The sequence below is a fragment of the Budorcas taxicolor genome, chromosome 19, assembly GCF_023091745.1.
Source record: "Budorcas taxicolor isolate Tak-1 chromosome 19, Takin1.1, whole genome shotgun sequence".
Taxonomy (NCBI): domain Eukaryota; kingdom Metazoa; phylum Chordata; class Mammalia; order Artiodactyla; family Bovidae; genus Budorcas; species Budorcas taxicolor.
The window spans coordinates 51,924,436-51,940,428 of record NC_068928.1 but is presented as its reverse complement, the minus strand read 5'-3'; the positions used below and the strand labels follow the sequence as shown (position 1 = coordinate 51,940,428).

The window sequence follows — 15,993 nt, the reverse complement described above, 5'->3', positions numbered from 1 at the left end:
TCTGACCCAGGAGGTCCGGGGGAGGGGGCGCCCAGGTGCCACCATCACCATGTGGGACTGGGAACCATTCACCTACTGCTCCCTGAACCCCCAAGGAAGCCAGAGAATCAGGCTCTGACAGGAGGCAGACCAGCCCCTCTGCCGCTCAGGCTGTGCTGTTATCAGCACAAATTAATGACATGTCAGTGGCTGCCCAGGGCCTTCCCCCACCGCCTCCTCTGGTCTGTCACCAGTTGGATGTTGAGTGTTGGGTGGATCCAAGACTGCAGAAGGCCTCTCCCCCGCCCGCAGCCCAGCACCTGTCACTGGGTTAATAAAAGTGGCTTGGGCCCACGTGTTACCCAGAGTAGAGCAAAGTGCAGCTCTGTGCCCAGGGATGCGACACAGAAGGAGCTGGCCTGGAGAATGGCCTTCAGAGACCTCCTGCGAGGAGGCCCCGGGACTTCAGTGCCCACTGGTCTGGCAACGAGACCTGACGAACAGTGGGCTGGCTGGGAGCAGCTCCTTGTGTCCCCTCCTGTCCCTCAGGGGTGTCCCTATGACCCCGGGGTGGTGGAAAGGTTTATGATCAGTCATGTGGTTCCTGCTTCACAGATAAGCCACACGTGAGCAGAGCAGTGTCCAGCTCCTTTAGGGTCCCTAGATCCACCCGACCAGACCCCTGGGAAGCAGCGGGCCCCTTTGTACTACTGTTAAGTCCCCTGCCTAGATTTCTAAGGTCGGGCCGTCCTGGCCCTTCAGTGCCCACTGCCGGAATCATTTCCTCTGGGTTGACCACTGCAGGGGAAACTGTGTCCGGAGCAGACCACACGCCTGGGCTTCCAACAGGCTTGGTGAGGAGTTAGCAGGCCAGAGGCTGCGGGAGCACTGGGAAGAGGGTTTGGTGGAGCAGGGTGGGGATGAGGAGGGCCTGCCCCAGCACCTGCTCCCCCACTTCCCTGACCAGCTATCTCCTGGTGGAGCCCACATCACATCCCTCTCCCAGCCCCTCTGCTCACAGGCTCTCAGGCTTCAGCGATTGGCCTTAGAGAGGAAAAGTCTTGGCCTTGGGGCCAATCCCACCTTCAAGCCACATCTACCGCTCCCATGGGCACCCTCTGTACACTTGCCACCCTCTCCTGACCCTGAGGCTATGTCCTAACTGGGAGCCCCCAGAGGGTTCAACAGGCTGGGGGTGGGGCAGGGGTTGGGGCCAAGCTGAGACAGGGGGCAGCCTGGGAGGGGCCCCCTGTCTCCTTCAGGGTGCACTCCCTGGGTCCGTGGGGAGCACATGACTGCTCCACAGCAGGGTCCACATCACAGCCAACAGGAGGGGCAGCTGGAACTTTTATAGGGTGCACTACACAGGGTCATGGCCCTGAAGGAGATGGTGGAGGCGATCCTTCAAAGACACCAGGGCTGGGGCTCAGGCCAAGGAAGAGGGTCATTGCCAGGCCAGAGTGGGGCTGATGCCTCCAGTTCAGTTCAGTTTAGTTCAGTCGCTCAGTCATGTCCGACTCTGCGACCCCATGAATCGCAGCACGCCAGGCCTCCCTGTCCATCACCAACTCCCGGAGTTCACTCAGACTCATGTCCATCAAGTCGGTGATGCCATCCAGCCATCTCATCCTCTGTTGTCCCCTTCTTCTCCTGCCCCCAATCCCTCCCAGCATCAGAGTCTTTTCCAATGAGTCAACTCTTTGCATGAGGTAGCCAAAGTACTGGAGCTTCAGCTTTAGCATCATTCCTTCCAAAGAATACCCAGGACTGATCTCCTTTAGAATGGACTGGTCGGATCTCCTTGCAGTCCAAGGGACTCTCAAGTGTCTTCTCCAACACCACAGTTCAAAAGCATCAGTTCTTCAGCACTCAGCTTTCTTCACAGTCCAACTCTCACATCCATACATGACCACTGGAAAAACCATAGCCTTGACTAGACGGACCTTTGTTGGCAACATAATGTCTCTGCTTTTGAATATGCTATCTAGGTTGGTCATAACTTTCCTTCCAAGGAGTAAGCGTCTTTTAATTTCATGGCTGCAATCACGATCTGTAGTGATTTTGGAGCCCCCCAAAAATAAAGTCTGACACTGTTCCCACTGTTTCCCCATCTATTTCCCATGAAGTGATGGGACCAGATGCCTAGGGACCCATAAAACGGAGGAGAGACTGGTAGGGAGGCAGAGCTAATCAAGGGCCTGACCCCTGCACCGCGGGCTGGGATGACAGGGGCTGTTTGGAAGGAGCCATTGGGAGGAGTAGGAACAGGTATGCAGGAAAGCTCCCGGCCAGAGGAGCGGCCTGGGTGGAGGGGAGGGAAGAGTCCTGGGGATGGATGGGGGTGATGGCCACACAAGGATGAGAATACATTTAATGCTGCAGAATTATGTGCTTCAAAGTGTTCAGTATTCAAAATCTGCTGTGTGTACTTTATCACAATGAAAAAATAGTAATGATAGTGGAACCTGGAGAGGGTGTACAGATTCTCCGTACCGCCCTAAAAAAATAATATATATTAAAAAAAAAAAAATCTGGGACCAGGAAGCTTGCAGCCAAAGAGGCCAGAATAAAGTGGAATGGTGTGGATGGAGGCAAGGAAAAGGACAGGGAGCTTGAGGCCAGTGACAAAGGGAGCTCAGGTCCCCGCACTGAGGGCAGGCTGCCAGCAGCAATGCCAGGGGCTGGCAAAGACCAAGCAACCCGATGACAGATCTTCTAATGTCCCTGAATCCACAAGATGCATGACCTTGAACAGTTCTTGAGCAGATGTGCAGAGCAGTTTTTACCCGGGACCTTTGGGACCTGGAGTCCTTCAGGGAACAAAGATTCCCACCCCACTGGAAGACCAGAAAACTGTGCTCCAGAAAGGTTGCCAGGTACAGAACCTGGAGCAAGCAGAACACCCAGGTCCCCTTTACAGATCTGGGGTCTTTCTACGGGCCAGTCTGACTCTCCTCCTGACCTGGATAGAGGTGGGGACCTGGAGAGGGTGTACGGAGAGGACCTGTACAAGGGGACCCTCTCGTATAATCTAAAAATGCCACCAGCAGAGATCCTGAGACACACAAAACCAGTGATGTCTATAGTCAGAAACAGCTATCTGACTTTTTGCATCTCTACTAAGGATTCGCTGTTAATTGAAATAAAAAAGCAGCTTGAGATGCTCAAAGCACTTTGTACCAGTATTATAAATCCTCTCCCCAAATCCTGAGAGATGAAGGGTGGATAGAGAAACAGTTCCAGCTAGAACCGTGACAACTATTTAAAAATAGAAAACAAAACAAAATCTCATTCTCCTTGAATGCATTCATTTAATACTTTTACTTTTAAAATGGTTATGTTCTTATCAGTATTGTTGATCTTAGATTATAAGCTCCTGAGCCCATGACATCTCTGAGAAGTTCCTTTTATGAAAGGCCATCTTCAGTAGAGTTCCAAATGCCATGTTTTTGTTGATGGAAAGGAGAGTGATGCCAACCTGGCAGTTGGCACAAAGAATACAGAAATGGAGTCAGGCCAAGATCTGGAATGTGCATTAGCTTGAGTGTGCAAAAAAAGGCAATGATTTTAAAAGATATAAAATAAAAATGCCAGTGCTGGCTTTTAACCATCTCTGATCAATGCATGAATACACATTGAATTCTGTGCTGCTCTGAGCCATCAGGAACCACTGGGTAGGACCACATTTTTTACAAAATAGGCTATTGTATAATTTGAAAGAAAAGATCAACTTGGCCTCTCCTCAGAAAACGCACACACACACACACAAACACAAACATGCTCATGAAACAAAAGACTGCAGAAACTCCTTGACTAGGAAGTCATTCTTCCTATTAACCTGCAACTCTTTAAGAATTAGAACATCTTTGAGAACTATTCTTGGTCCTCTGCGACTTGCAGGAGTAAGTCACATTGGTGATGAAGGTAACTCAAGTTTGCTTCCAGGAGGAGAGAGGTTTTGAGGTGGTTGGAGAGTGGGGAGAGGGTGCCTATAGAAGAGAGATGTCAGAAACCGCAGCAGCCCCAAGAGAAGCAGGGTGGGGCCTGGGAAGGATAGCAGATTTCTTCTCTCCAGCCCTGTTCAGAACTGGCCCTGCCATGCTGGGCTGGAGCCAGTGGGCAGCAGCAGACCTGCTGTTAACCACACATGCTCCCTCCTCCCTCCCCAGGAGCCACGTGGCCACTGACACTCGGCCCAGAGGAAGCAAGGCTTTTGTAGCTCCGTATGGCAGTGGTGGGGTGGGGCTCTCCTCTAGCTAATATTTACAGGGGTAAAGTTAAGAATCTATTACCCTCCCTGGTGGCCCAGTGGTTAAAAATCTGCCTGCCAATGCAGGGGACATGGGTTTGATCCCTGGTCTGGGAAAATCCCACATGACTCAAAGCAACTAAGCCCTTGAACCACAACTACTGAAGCCCGTGTGCCTAGAGCCCATGCTCTGCAATAAGAGAAGTTGCTGCAATGAGCAACCCGTGCGTCGCAACAGAGTAGCCCCCACTCGCCACAACTAGAGAAAGCCCAAGCACAGCAAAGGGGACGCAGAACAGCCAAAAGAAACCTGAAGAATTCTTTTTTAGAAAAGAAACTATTACCCCAAATTCATTCCCCAAGATTTAGTGATTTAGACCCAGCGAAAGTCCTCCTAGATAGAGAGGTAAAGTCATCAAAAAAGACAGAAACGAGCAAAACACAGACGCAGAAATGACATCCTTTAGAAAAGACACAAGTCTCCTCTCCTGCATCCTTCACAAAGCACTTCTATCCCCAGTGTATTGGCTACTGTAACAAGTCACCACAAAAATAGAGACTTAAAACTATACAGTGTATTATCTTGCAGTTACAGAGGCCAGAGGTCAACCCAGGTCTCACTGAGCTAACCTCTGGTGTCAGCAGGGCTGGGTTCCTTCCTGAGGTTCCAAGGGACAATCCATTAATCCTGTCTTTTCCAACTAGAATCCACGTACATCCCTTGGCTCATGGCCCCTTCCTCCTCCTTCAAAGCCAGCAGTGCAGGTGCAGTCTTTCTCATAGGGCATCACTCTGACATTGACTCTGGCCCCGTCTTCCACTTTCAAGAACCCTGTGATGACACGGCCTCACTGGATAATCCAGGACAATCTCTCCACATCACAGTCAGCCAATAGGCAACTTTAATTCCATCTGCAACTTGAATCCCCTTTGCCACATGACCCAATACAGTCACAAGGTCCCAGAACTAGGAAGTAACATCTGGACATCTGGGGACTGCTCTTCTGCCAACCACATCACACCAAGGACACTGTAAAGAGCTGACTTCTAACTCTCCAGGGGGCTTTCCATCTCCACTGTCCATCAAACTTCCATTCAGAACAACTAGCCTTTAAGCAATATGATGAGAACCTGGGCCTAGACGTTGCAGAGGGGAGACCCAGCCTCTGCGATGGCTGGACAGGACAGAGGAAAGCTGTGCACAGACAAGTGCCAGAGCCTTGGTTCCTGTGCTGGTGTAAGGCGCTGGCACTGGTGGTGGTTTAGTCACCAAACCGTGTCCAGCCCTTTTGCAACCCCATGGACTGTAGCCCGCCAGGCTCCTCTGTTCATGGGATTTCCCAGGCAAGAATATTGGAGTGGGTTGCCATTTCCTTCTCCAAGGGGATCTTCCCAACCCAATGCCTCTCCTGCATTGCAGGCAGATTCTTTACTGCTGAGCCACCAGGGAAGCCCCCATGCTGGTGTAAGGAGCTGCATCAATTCCCAAATGGAAAACAAATAGAGCAAAGGTGCAGACACCTCTTGAACCTTTCTAAGAAGACAAAAGAAACAGAGCAGGCTGGAGCCAGTAGGAGGGAGGCTCTGCCCAGACTTCTCCCGTTCACTGTTCTGTGCCATGTCCCCGCCGCAGGACCACCCTGGGTCAACAGGACAAGTGTGGTCCTGGCAGCTCGTGATCTGGCAGTTCCCGCACACCTGTCACAGCCCACGTCCACTGTGACAGCTGTCCATTGCAGTGAGGGGGAAGCAGGTAGGGAGTGGGGCCGATGAACGCTTAGGGGACGTGTTGTATGGCAAAGCCCACAGGTGATTCTTCCCCCAAACTTGCCACTGTCACACTGCTCAGAAGCAAATTGCCCTGAGCTCTGGTCACCTGCCAGATGAGCAGAAGAAACTAGTTCATCTGCTTTGCCCTCAAAGACCAATCAACACAGAGCAGGGACATGGTAATGCCATCTTAAACATGAGCCAGGCACAGGCAAACAAGGATTGTTTTCCTCTCATAAAACATCTGCTGCTAATACACCTCACAAGAGGCCCCGGTTTTCTCTCCTAGAGCCAGGCACATGCACCGCAGTCTTTTTGGGAACATCCGGTTTTGCAGTTCAATGGGTGATACAAATATTGCAGATCAGGAAACTTTTCTTTGGGGTGCACAGTTTGGGGAAGTTGGGTCTTCTTCAGTCTCGCTGCCCAGATAAGACACCTGGGAGCTGATATCACCCCTCTTCTTATTTAGGTCCAAATTATGGGATCATTGCAGAAGAGAAATATATTTGCTGCACTTGTGTTTTGCATTCAGGATTTACATGGAAAAGATCGTGGCCCAAAGATAGGGCTGCTGTGTGTGGGGCCCTCTGTGTGGAAGTGAGGACAACACAGTCGACTTGCAGTTAAATCGAAGGAATGAAGTTTAGGGCAGAAATACTAGAGCTGGGGCCCTGGGCCAACTGCCATAAGGAAAAAGGACCCTCAAGAGGCCATAACTGGAGAAGACAGTTAAAGAAACGAGGGTGAGGGAAGACCTGGTGGCCTGCTTAGCTGTTTTTCCTCTCCCAACTGTCCAGTTGTCACTTCAATTATCACCCACTCCTTGGAAAACCCCAAACCCTCTGCCTGTCCAGAGAAAGACCATCTGCTGCCCATGCCCCTGGACAGAAAATACCCTCAAACCACCTCCCCCAACATGCCAAGGAAGGGGGGGCCTGCAAGAAGAAACAGACTTAAAGATGAGTCAGGATCCATACTGAGGAAGGACTAAACCCAAAAAGCAAGAAAAAGGGTAAAGCCAACCAGGAAACCACTGACCAACCCCAAAGTGGATGAGGGGCATCTGACCTCTATATTGTGCCTATAAACTTTAACACAGAGAGGTTCTCAGTGTCTGTGGCAAAGGAGTAGCTAATGCACCACAAAACAGAAATCAAACTGGGCGGGAACATACTGACAACACCCCCGGAATGCAACACACTTGATCTTCCTCTGGGAAAGCATTTTAGCTCCAGAAACTGAAAAACCAGGACTTCCCTGGTGGTCCAGTGGCTAAGACTCTGTGTTCCTAATGCAGGGGGCCTGGGTTTGATCCCTGATCAGGGAACTAGATCCCACATGTTGCAACTAAGACCCAGCACAGCCAAATAAACATTAAAAAATAGAAGAAATTGAAAAATCGTAAAGGTATCAAATGCCATCTGACAGATATGTCCTTTGTCCTGATTCCAATGCCAGAGAGTGTAACAACCAATTTATCAACCACTTGAATTCAGGGTCACTCAGTGGAAAACCAGAGCAAACACCAAAGTGTGCAAGCAGGTTCAGACACAGGCTCAGGGTGCACCCAGGTGATGGTGGTTTCTGTAGGAGCCAATCTAGAAAGAGCATGGAAAAGATACTACCACATCTCTGTATGCAGTCAGGTGAGTCCATACAGACCCCTCATCTTGTATATCAGCTCTGCTTCTGCTGCTGCTGCTAAGTTGCTTCAGTCGTGTCCGACTCTGTGCGACCCCATAGATGGCAGCCCACCAGGCTCCCCCATCCCTGGGATTCTCCAGGCAAGAACACTGGAGTGGGTTGCCATTTCCTTCTCCAATCAACTCTAAACACCTGGAGAGACTCTCCATTGGAGGCTCAGGCAGAGAAGGGAATGCCGTTCAGATTGGATAATGCATTTGGGTTCTTTCAGTTCTTTCCTTGTACTAGCCTTACAACTGAGGCTACTACACGCAGACGGCGAACTTGATCTTTTTTTTTAAACAAGTCTTAAGCGCCTGATTTCTCCTCTCTGAGGATGGCTGTATCAGTTCAGAAGATGGAGTAAAGGACATGCTTCAGATCACATATCATCAGGTAGTTCATCAAAGCAGATTTATTACAGATGCAAGACCAAGTGCCCAGAGGACACGTGGGTGGTTGCTAGCATCAAAACCACCAACATGGAAGTGAGTGGGAAAAGATTCCCTATGTCATTTTCGAGGAGGTGGGGGTGGGCTGGGAGAAGTATGTGCCTTCTGTGTGCAATGGCCTCATCAACATTCATCAATCTAATACAAATACAATAGAAAAATGTACAATAACAAAGAACACCAATAAAACCAACCTCCACTGCTACAGATCCTTCATGTTTAAAGTCACCCTCCCCAACTGTACCACTGTATGAAGCTAATTCACTAATTTTATAGGAGAGGATTTAGGCCTATGGAGAAAACTGGGGACCCTTGGCTGGATGTAGGGGGACAAGTTAAAATCTCTACTCCAGATTTGCGTTGCCAGGCAACCTGGTCACCCTGGTCCCTGGTCGGCCCAGGGGGACCCAGCACCCCACAAAATTATCAAGAGTGTAAATATATCTATGGGGAAGGAAATGGCAACACATTCCAGTATTCTTGCCTGGAAAATCTCATGGACAGAGGAGCCTGGCGGGATACAGTCCATGGGGTCGCAAAGAGTTGGACACAACTTAACAACTGAGCACACAAGGAGGTTTTATTTCTTCTTTGGGTAACTATTTGTTTGCACTCAAAAGAATGACAGTTTACAATTATTTTAACTTGTATTTGTATTATTTTAAAATATAGTAGTTTTTAAAAATCAAACCAGTTGATTTTGTAATAATAAATGTCCACATTTTAAAACTAAAAAAGAAAAAGAGAGAGACTGTAAATATATCTAAATGGAGAATTCCACTTCTGCTTATGATCAGCTTTCCACCCGATGGACCACATATACAAGGAACCAAAAAACAAAACCAAATATTTTTACCAATCTAGTTAAACGTGAAAAATCCAAACCATGGTCACTAATAATAATTAAACACTTATATTAACAGGAACTTTGAATGAGCCAGGTACTAGGTACTTTAGATAACTGTTGCAACAGAACTTTGTGACAGGTTGTATTACTCCCGTTTTACAGATGGAGAAACCAAGGCACAGTAGCATTAAGTCAGTACTATGCACTGGGTTGGCATTCAAATCCAGCAGTCTGTATTTGGAGGCCATGTTTTAAACCCATGCACTGAACTACCCAAAACCTGAGCCAGGGAGACCAGCAGTTGTAGGTAGGGTTCTGCAAACGCAGAGGCTATCATCTCAGATGCCTTTACACTGAGGCCTGGGGGGCTTTTTATAGACTCAGCTGAATTGATACTAGCAGCTAGTGGTGACGTCGGTTAGTCCTCACTCTCTCGAATGTTTATGAGTCACTTGGCAGAGTGAACCATGTTATTCCAAGTCTCTAGGGCAGGGAGAATGTGTGCACGTGAGTGGTAGGGGCAAGAGGGTGGGGGGAGTCTGGTACAGTGGTTTTGTGGTACAGTGTGGTACAGTGGAGCTGGAGCATCCTGGGCCCAAGGCCTGTACTTCTGTCACTCCATGCGTGAACTTGGGGAATTTAAGGGTCAGTGTTTCTACCTGTCAAATGGGGATCACTTCAGTTCCTGATTTTATGGGTTTACTTCATGCAACATAATCAGAATCTATTTACATCACAATCATCATGACTGGAGGATTAAAAAATTCCACTGATAAGAACTTTCCTCAGTCATATTCTGAGACTCTGCTCACCACAAACGCTCCACAAGCCAAGTGCACTCAGCAGAGAACAAGCCTTCCGATACCAACAACACACGGCCGTGAATGAGTTTCACAGTTAATACTAAGAGGCTTTCCTCACTTTAATAATCTTTTCTTTGCAAAAGTTTTCCTGGTCCTTAAAAGTGTTTAATGTTTGCTAGTCAACAAAATATTGATGTTTCTGGTGGGGAATTTCTAAAACAAACACAGATTTTTTTTTTTAAGTTCTCTAATCAATCTGTGACAGATTTAGAATGGAATTCTCCTTTTGGGCCTTTCCCCTGCCCTTTAATAATATGCTCCATCACATGGCTGGTTTTTGAGAACCAGTTCCCTCTTTACAGACATAGGAATTGGTGCCTGCAGGTGGTAAAGAAGGATCAAGGGGACCAGACACAGGGGCTGGCCTGGCTTCTCTTATGAACTTGAGGAAACAGTAAAACAAACTTCATGGTAAGAAAAGTGAACGTATTATGTCGTTTTCTGTTTCTGAATAGAATCTGAACTAGGTTGTGGCCAACATATGACACCAACTTCGGAGTGTGGGAATAACAGGATTTCAAGATTCATGCCTTCTGGCAGCGTGCCTTAGGTTATATTTAGAACTCTTAAATTGCCGGGGTTTTTGTTTTTTTTTCCTTTTCCCTTTTTCTTTTCTTTCTTTCTATTTTTTTCTTCCTTTCTTTTATTATCATTTAAGAAAAGATCAAGAGGAAGAGCTCGGGCCTAAAGGGTGTGAATTTCATGACCTGCGGCTCAGACCGCCCAGACCACCCACCCCAAGGCCGAGAATGTTAAGCGCGCGCCCCGTGCGGCTGAAACACACACTTTGGGGGGCTGTGTCGGCAAACGGCGGGCCCCTACAAGTTCTCATTCGCGTGCTCTGACGATCCAGCCAGACAAAGACCGCAAGTTCTCCGGACCACAGATTCAGACAGCCTGAGACCGAGTCTCCTCAAATTAGGCCCACTCCCTGCCCAGGGCGCCAGAACCCACCGCGGAGGGGGCCCTCAGGGAGCTCCCCGCGTGATCCTGCCGCCCCACTCCTGCTCTGGCCCTGCACCTCTCTGCGCTGCGGCCAGACCCCGGCCCCTCCCGGGCCCCGCGGCTGCAGGCCCACGCGCCCCGCGCGCCCCCAGCCCGTCCCGCCGAGGGGCGCTGCCCGGTCCCCCGCCGGCCCCTCAGGCCCCGCCCCCGCGGCCCCCGGCAGGTCCCCGATACCCACCCGGGTCCCGCACCCGGGGCCGGATTTGCGCCGGCTCCCGGAGCCGCCTCCGCCGCCACTGCAGCCGCCGCCAGTGAGGTTTGGTGGGGCGGGGACGCGCGGCGAGGCCCGGCCCCCGGCCCGCCCCCCGGCCCAACCCGGCCCCCGGCCCAATCAGACCCACCGCCCACCCCACCCCCGCCAGCCCCAGTCCCAACCCGGCCCCAACCGTGTCGCGGAACTGCCCCAGTCACCTTCCGCTCTCCGGTACGAGGCCCGGGCCCGGACGCCCCCTTCCTATTCCGGGCCTCGCCGCCCGCCCGGGCCTCCGGCCCCGGGACTTTGCCCCAGTGGGAAGCCCCGCGCCCCCGGAGTAAAGGCAGGACCCTTGGGACGTGCCACGTGCGTGCTCGCCCTCTCTGTCCCCTCCTCTGCTTTTGTTTTTCCTATTTTGGGATAGGAAGAGAACAACACCCACCAGGAGGCCACGGGGCATCCCTCTCCCGCCATGAATTCTTCGCAAGAACCTCGGGAAGGGGGTACTGAGCCCCCCAGGTCCGGAGATGGACAGGCAGGCACTTGGCGGAGGCTCGGTCGCCGAAGGCGCGGCCGGCTCCGGACCCCCTCGCGCCCCTGCCTCTTCCTGCCATCCTCAGGACACTTGGCCGTCCCATGTCCCCGGCTTCCCGGGTGCCCTGCGCGAGCCCCTGGGGCGCCAGAGTGGCCGGCAGGACACACGTTGACACGGTTGTCGCTTTACAGAAACTGAGTCAGGCTAGGTAGAGCTCGGACTTAGAGATGGAGAAGATGCGTATTTATCCTTTAATACATTTACAGAGTTAAATATTCTGTGTTTCTAGTGTACACAAATGGCACAAAGGCCTCCTGCACTGCAAGCCCAGCGCGTGGTCCCTGCCCGCCGGATGTTGACGGCGTCGCATAGCAACTGGAGATGGCGGAGCCGGACGGCAGCGCTGGCGGGTAAACGGGCTTAGGGATCTGGGGCCTCGGAGCTGCCCCCACACCTCCCCCTTCCCATAGCCCCCTAGGCACCCCTTCCCTTCCATGCCCTTTTCCTCTCTCCTGTACCCCTGCCTCCCCTCTCTCTGGGCCTTTCCTGACCTCCCCGGTCACCCCCACATTCCTGCACGCCCTTCTGCTTTCTCACCTCTCGTCCCTTTGTCCTCTCCCGTACCCTCCCTTTTTTCCCTTTTCTGGGCGCTCCTTTCTCTGAAACCCGGGACTTGCTCAGTCCACAGTAACCATGGCAACCACGATGCTTGGTAATCCCTGCTGCAGAGCCCTAAGAGCAGGGGTCTCTGTGCTGGATGCTGCCCAGCGAGGTCAGTGAGAGGGAGACCAGCCCAACCTCACCGGGATTGGAGGTGGCAGGTGATGGACTGGGTTCGGTAGGGCCAGGCAGCCCCACCGTGAATGCCTTGAGCACACAGATAGGCTATAGTCAGGTAAACTAACACAGGACCATCAGGCCTCTCCTCTCTTACACTTTGTTTAAAAGGATAGAGACTATTTTAAAAAATTTACCTTTCACATTGGACACCTCTGTATTGTTTCTTTCTTTCTTTCTTTTTTTTTTTTAAGGTGGGTCTGCGTCTATTGACATGGAAAAGTCCAGATTACAATAAATGAAAAGACTAAATCCAAAACAGTGTATATAGTGTGATCTCTAATTTGGTGGATGGGTGGCTTTAAATGCACAGAAAAATATTTGATAGAAGATATCCTTGGGGCTTCCCTTGTGGTCCAGTGGCTAAGGCTCTATGTTCTCAAAGCAGGGAGCCTGGGTTCAATCCCTGATCAGGAAACTAGACCATGCCACAACTAAGACCTGGCACAGCCAAATAAATATCTAAAAAATAAAAAATAATACATAAAAAATATCCTTAAATCTCTTACTATTACGTCTTGTTATCTTGAACAGGAGAGAAGTCACAGGGGATTTTCATTGTCTGTGTCACATATGGCTGTATTAGTTTGACTTTTAATTAGAAAAAAACAATTTTAAGAATGTGACATTCTTGTACTATCCAAATCATAGGGAAACTAAAAGTTTCTACAGTATTTGTCCTTTTTGTGCAATTTTCTCCTATTTTGTTTTTTATTTTCCCCATTTTGTCACAAACACAAGTATATTTAAAGTGACCTTCTAGCATAATCTACTTGTACTGTTCCTTAAATGTTTCAATCATTGCATTTTTCGCTCACTCTTGGAGTGATTCTTGTGCCGTGTGACAGGCATGGTCTAGTGCTGGTATTGGTGACAAGGTCATGGCCATCAGCCTAGAGAGAAGGCAGACAGTTAACAAGTAAATATAAAAACTAGATATATAGACAGTGAGGAGGAGAGAAATGCCAAGAGAAAGAAAGATGTTATTTGAAACTGTTCAATTGTTTCTCCGCCACCAGGTCTCACTTGGGAGGCAAATCGTCTTCTGAAGGAGAAGAGGACCAGAATGTTGAAGGCGGCAAGGTGAAGTTCCTTATGGGATGAATTAGTCTAGGCTGTATTTACTAGGAATTAGAGTTCAGATTTGTTTAAGAAAATTGCACGATGATCCTATGACCTTGCTCTGGAACAGACTCGGTTCAGTTGCAGAGAAACCTAGTTTCCTTCCTCCTCCTTCTGAAGTGTTGATGGCTCATCAAGAATGCCTTGGATATTCCACGCCTAGATCACCCTGAGTTTTTCAGAGCTCATTTCCTGTAACAAAGGATGCAAGATATTTACCAAAAAAAGAAAGAGCAGATAAGCTAAACTATGAAATATAATCTCTTAGCGATGCTCCAAGTGTATAGATGCAGTTTTCCCATCAGTATAGTTACCTTACTAAGGATAAAATCTCACAAGATCCTTTACAATTTGTCTCCTGATTTTTTTTTTCCTGCTTCATAGCTACAGGTATCGTCGATGGAGAAGAGCAACGACCAGAGGAATGAAGAAGCTGAGGGTGCTACAGAGCATTCCGAAAGGGAAATTGAAAATGATGGGGAAGTCACAGCCCAGGGGAACTATGGAGGAAGCCAAGGGGAAATGGAAATGGAAGAGGAAGTTGAATTAGAAGAGGAATTGGAATCTGATTTGGAAGCCATGTCCCCTGAAGGGGAAGTCAGTTCTCTAGATCTGGCTTCCTCAGACATCAGTCTTGGGGAGGGACCGAAAGATGAAGTTGACCGCGCACACCCATATGAAGAAGCAAGGGGGGAAATGGGTCTTGAGGACAGAGAGGCCCCCCACCCATCCAAATCCACAGGAATGGGGTTCGTCACCACAAAGAGCTCCCAGCAAGTATTAGGCCTGTCTGAGCAAATGAACCAGGTGAGTAGCCTGAGGTCTATAGTGTTTTACTGCTCATGACATTTGTAAATCTATGTGAGGAACTCAGGGTACACTATAAATAGTTCACATGGCAATGCCTGTTAGAAATGTCTTAGCAAACTTAAGTCTCAGGAGCCACCATCATAGGCCAAGAGTTTCTGGACCCTCCTTTGTGTTCCCAAACCCAAGTTGGAAACATTCCACGTAAGGGCATCCGGGTGTCCAGTCTCCAGAGCAACACCGTCCAGTAAAACTCTACATGATAATGAAAATGCTCTCTATCTGCGCTGTCCAGTATGGTAACCATTAGTCACGTGTGACTACAGAGCACTTAAAATGTGGCCAGGGAGATAGAGAAACTGAACTTTTCACCTTTTGAGGATTCTAATTAGTTTAAATGTATATATCCAACTGTTATAAGTGGTTACCAGACTGGACAGTGCAGCTGTGGATAATAATAGTTATAGGCTTACTTTTACTTTTTACTTTTAAATCAAGTACACACAGAAAAACTGAGTACCTTAAAGAACTTTTTAATCAAGTACACACAGAAAAACTAGAGTACCTTAAAGAACTTTTAAGAATGTTTTTAAAAGCATTTGACAGTAAATTGCCTCCCAATGTTTTCGTACATGTTTTCCACAAACAGCCATGTGATAATTATCAAAATCAATGTGTTACATTACCAAATACACCTCAGGCTTCCTTCACCAAGTGTCCTAGTAATGTGTTTTATAGTAGAGCTCCACTTCAGAATCGCCTGCTGCCTTCAGCTGTATCATCTCTTTAGTCTTCTCAATCTGTCCTTGACCTTGATGACCTTGACGCTTTTAAAGGTCACAGGCCAGCTGTTTTGTAGAATGTCCCTCAGCTCGGTTCTGCCTGGTATTTTCAGGTCTCCAGGTTTAGAATGTCACTGAAGGATGCCATGTTTTTCTGGTGTTCTATCAGGTGGTGCCTCAGTTCAGCTTGTCCATTACTGATGGGCAAGCCCCCAAATGTCTGGGCTGTAACTCTCCGTGCCAAGACCTTCCTCACCAGGCCCAGGCCTGATACCTGTGTCTCACCTTGGGGACAGTCTCTGGAACCCACCCTCCTCATTTTGTCCAGACTCATCACTCCATACTGGGTCAACTCCACCTGTTGGCTTTAGGTTTGATTGTTCTAGAAGGGAAGCGAGGGGTAGGGCAGGAAGAGAAGGCATTATATTTATTCATCATGTACTCTGGGCTGGACACTTCCATGCCCTTTACGTGTGTTGTCTCAGTGACAACAACCCCATAAGGTGGGAACTATTATTATCCCCATTGCTCAGATTAGGAAACTGAGGAGCCAAAGGACTTCCTTACCCGGAGGCATGCAGCTATGGTGGCAGTCATGCTTGCTCTGAACTGTGAAGTTCCTCCCCACCCTGTGAAAGCTAAAGAGATAATAACTTTAGAGAATCACATGATTCAATATTTGATGCACCATAATTAAGCTTTATGACTACAAATGACAAATGCATATCAAAACCACTTGTAAGATTTTAACAACTAAACAGTGCCCTCCTTTATGAGATAGCCAGGACCGAGAATTCCCAGATGGTCCAACAGTTAGAACTCTGCACTTTCAGTGCCAAGGGCCTGGGTTCAGTCCCTGATTGGGG

The 15,993-nt window shown here is 49.0% G+C and overlaps 2 protein-coding genes across 5 annotated transcripts in view; one reads left to right on the top strand and one right to left on the bottom strand.

Moving 5' to 3' along the window:
• The window catches only part of TBC1D16 (TBC1 domain family member 16), an 87,863-nt gene extending 76,773 nt beyond the window's left edge, over positions 1-11,090 (bottom strand). For all 4 annotated transcript variants that reach the window (XR_008201006.1, XM_052657433.1, XM_052657436.1 and 1 more), the window contains exon 1: positions 11,030-11,090. The gene's annotated coding sequence lies outside the window, so the exon portion shown is untranslated. The remainder of the gene's footprint in view (positions 1-11,029) is intronic.
• Positions 11,091-11,960: 870 nt separating this feature from the next.
• CCDC40 (coiled-coil domain containing 40) overlaps positions 11,961-15,993 on the top strand; it is a 44,559-nt gene continuing 40,526 nt past the window's right edge. The window contains exons 1-3 of the mRNA XM_052658160.1: positions 11,961-11,989; positions 13,436-13,499; positions 13,923-14,345. Of these exons, the coding sequence (XP_052514120.1) occupies positions 11,961-11,989; positions 13,436-13,499; positions 13,923-14,345 (516 nt within the window). The remainder of the gene's footprint in view (positions 11,990-13,435; positions 13,500-13,922; positions 14,346-15,993) is intronic.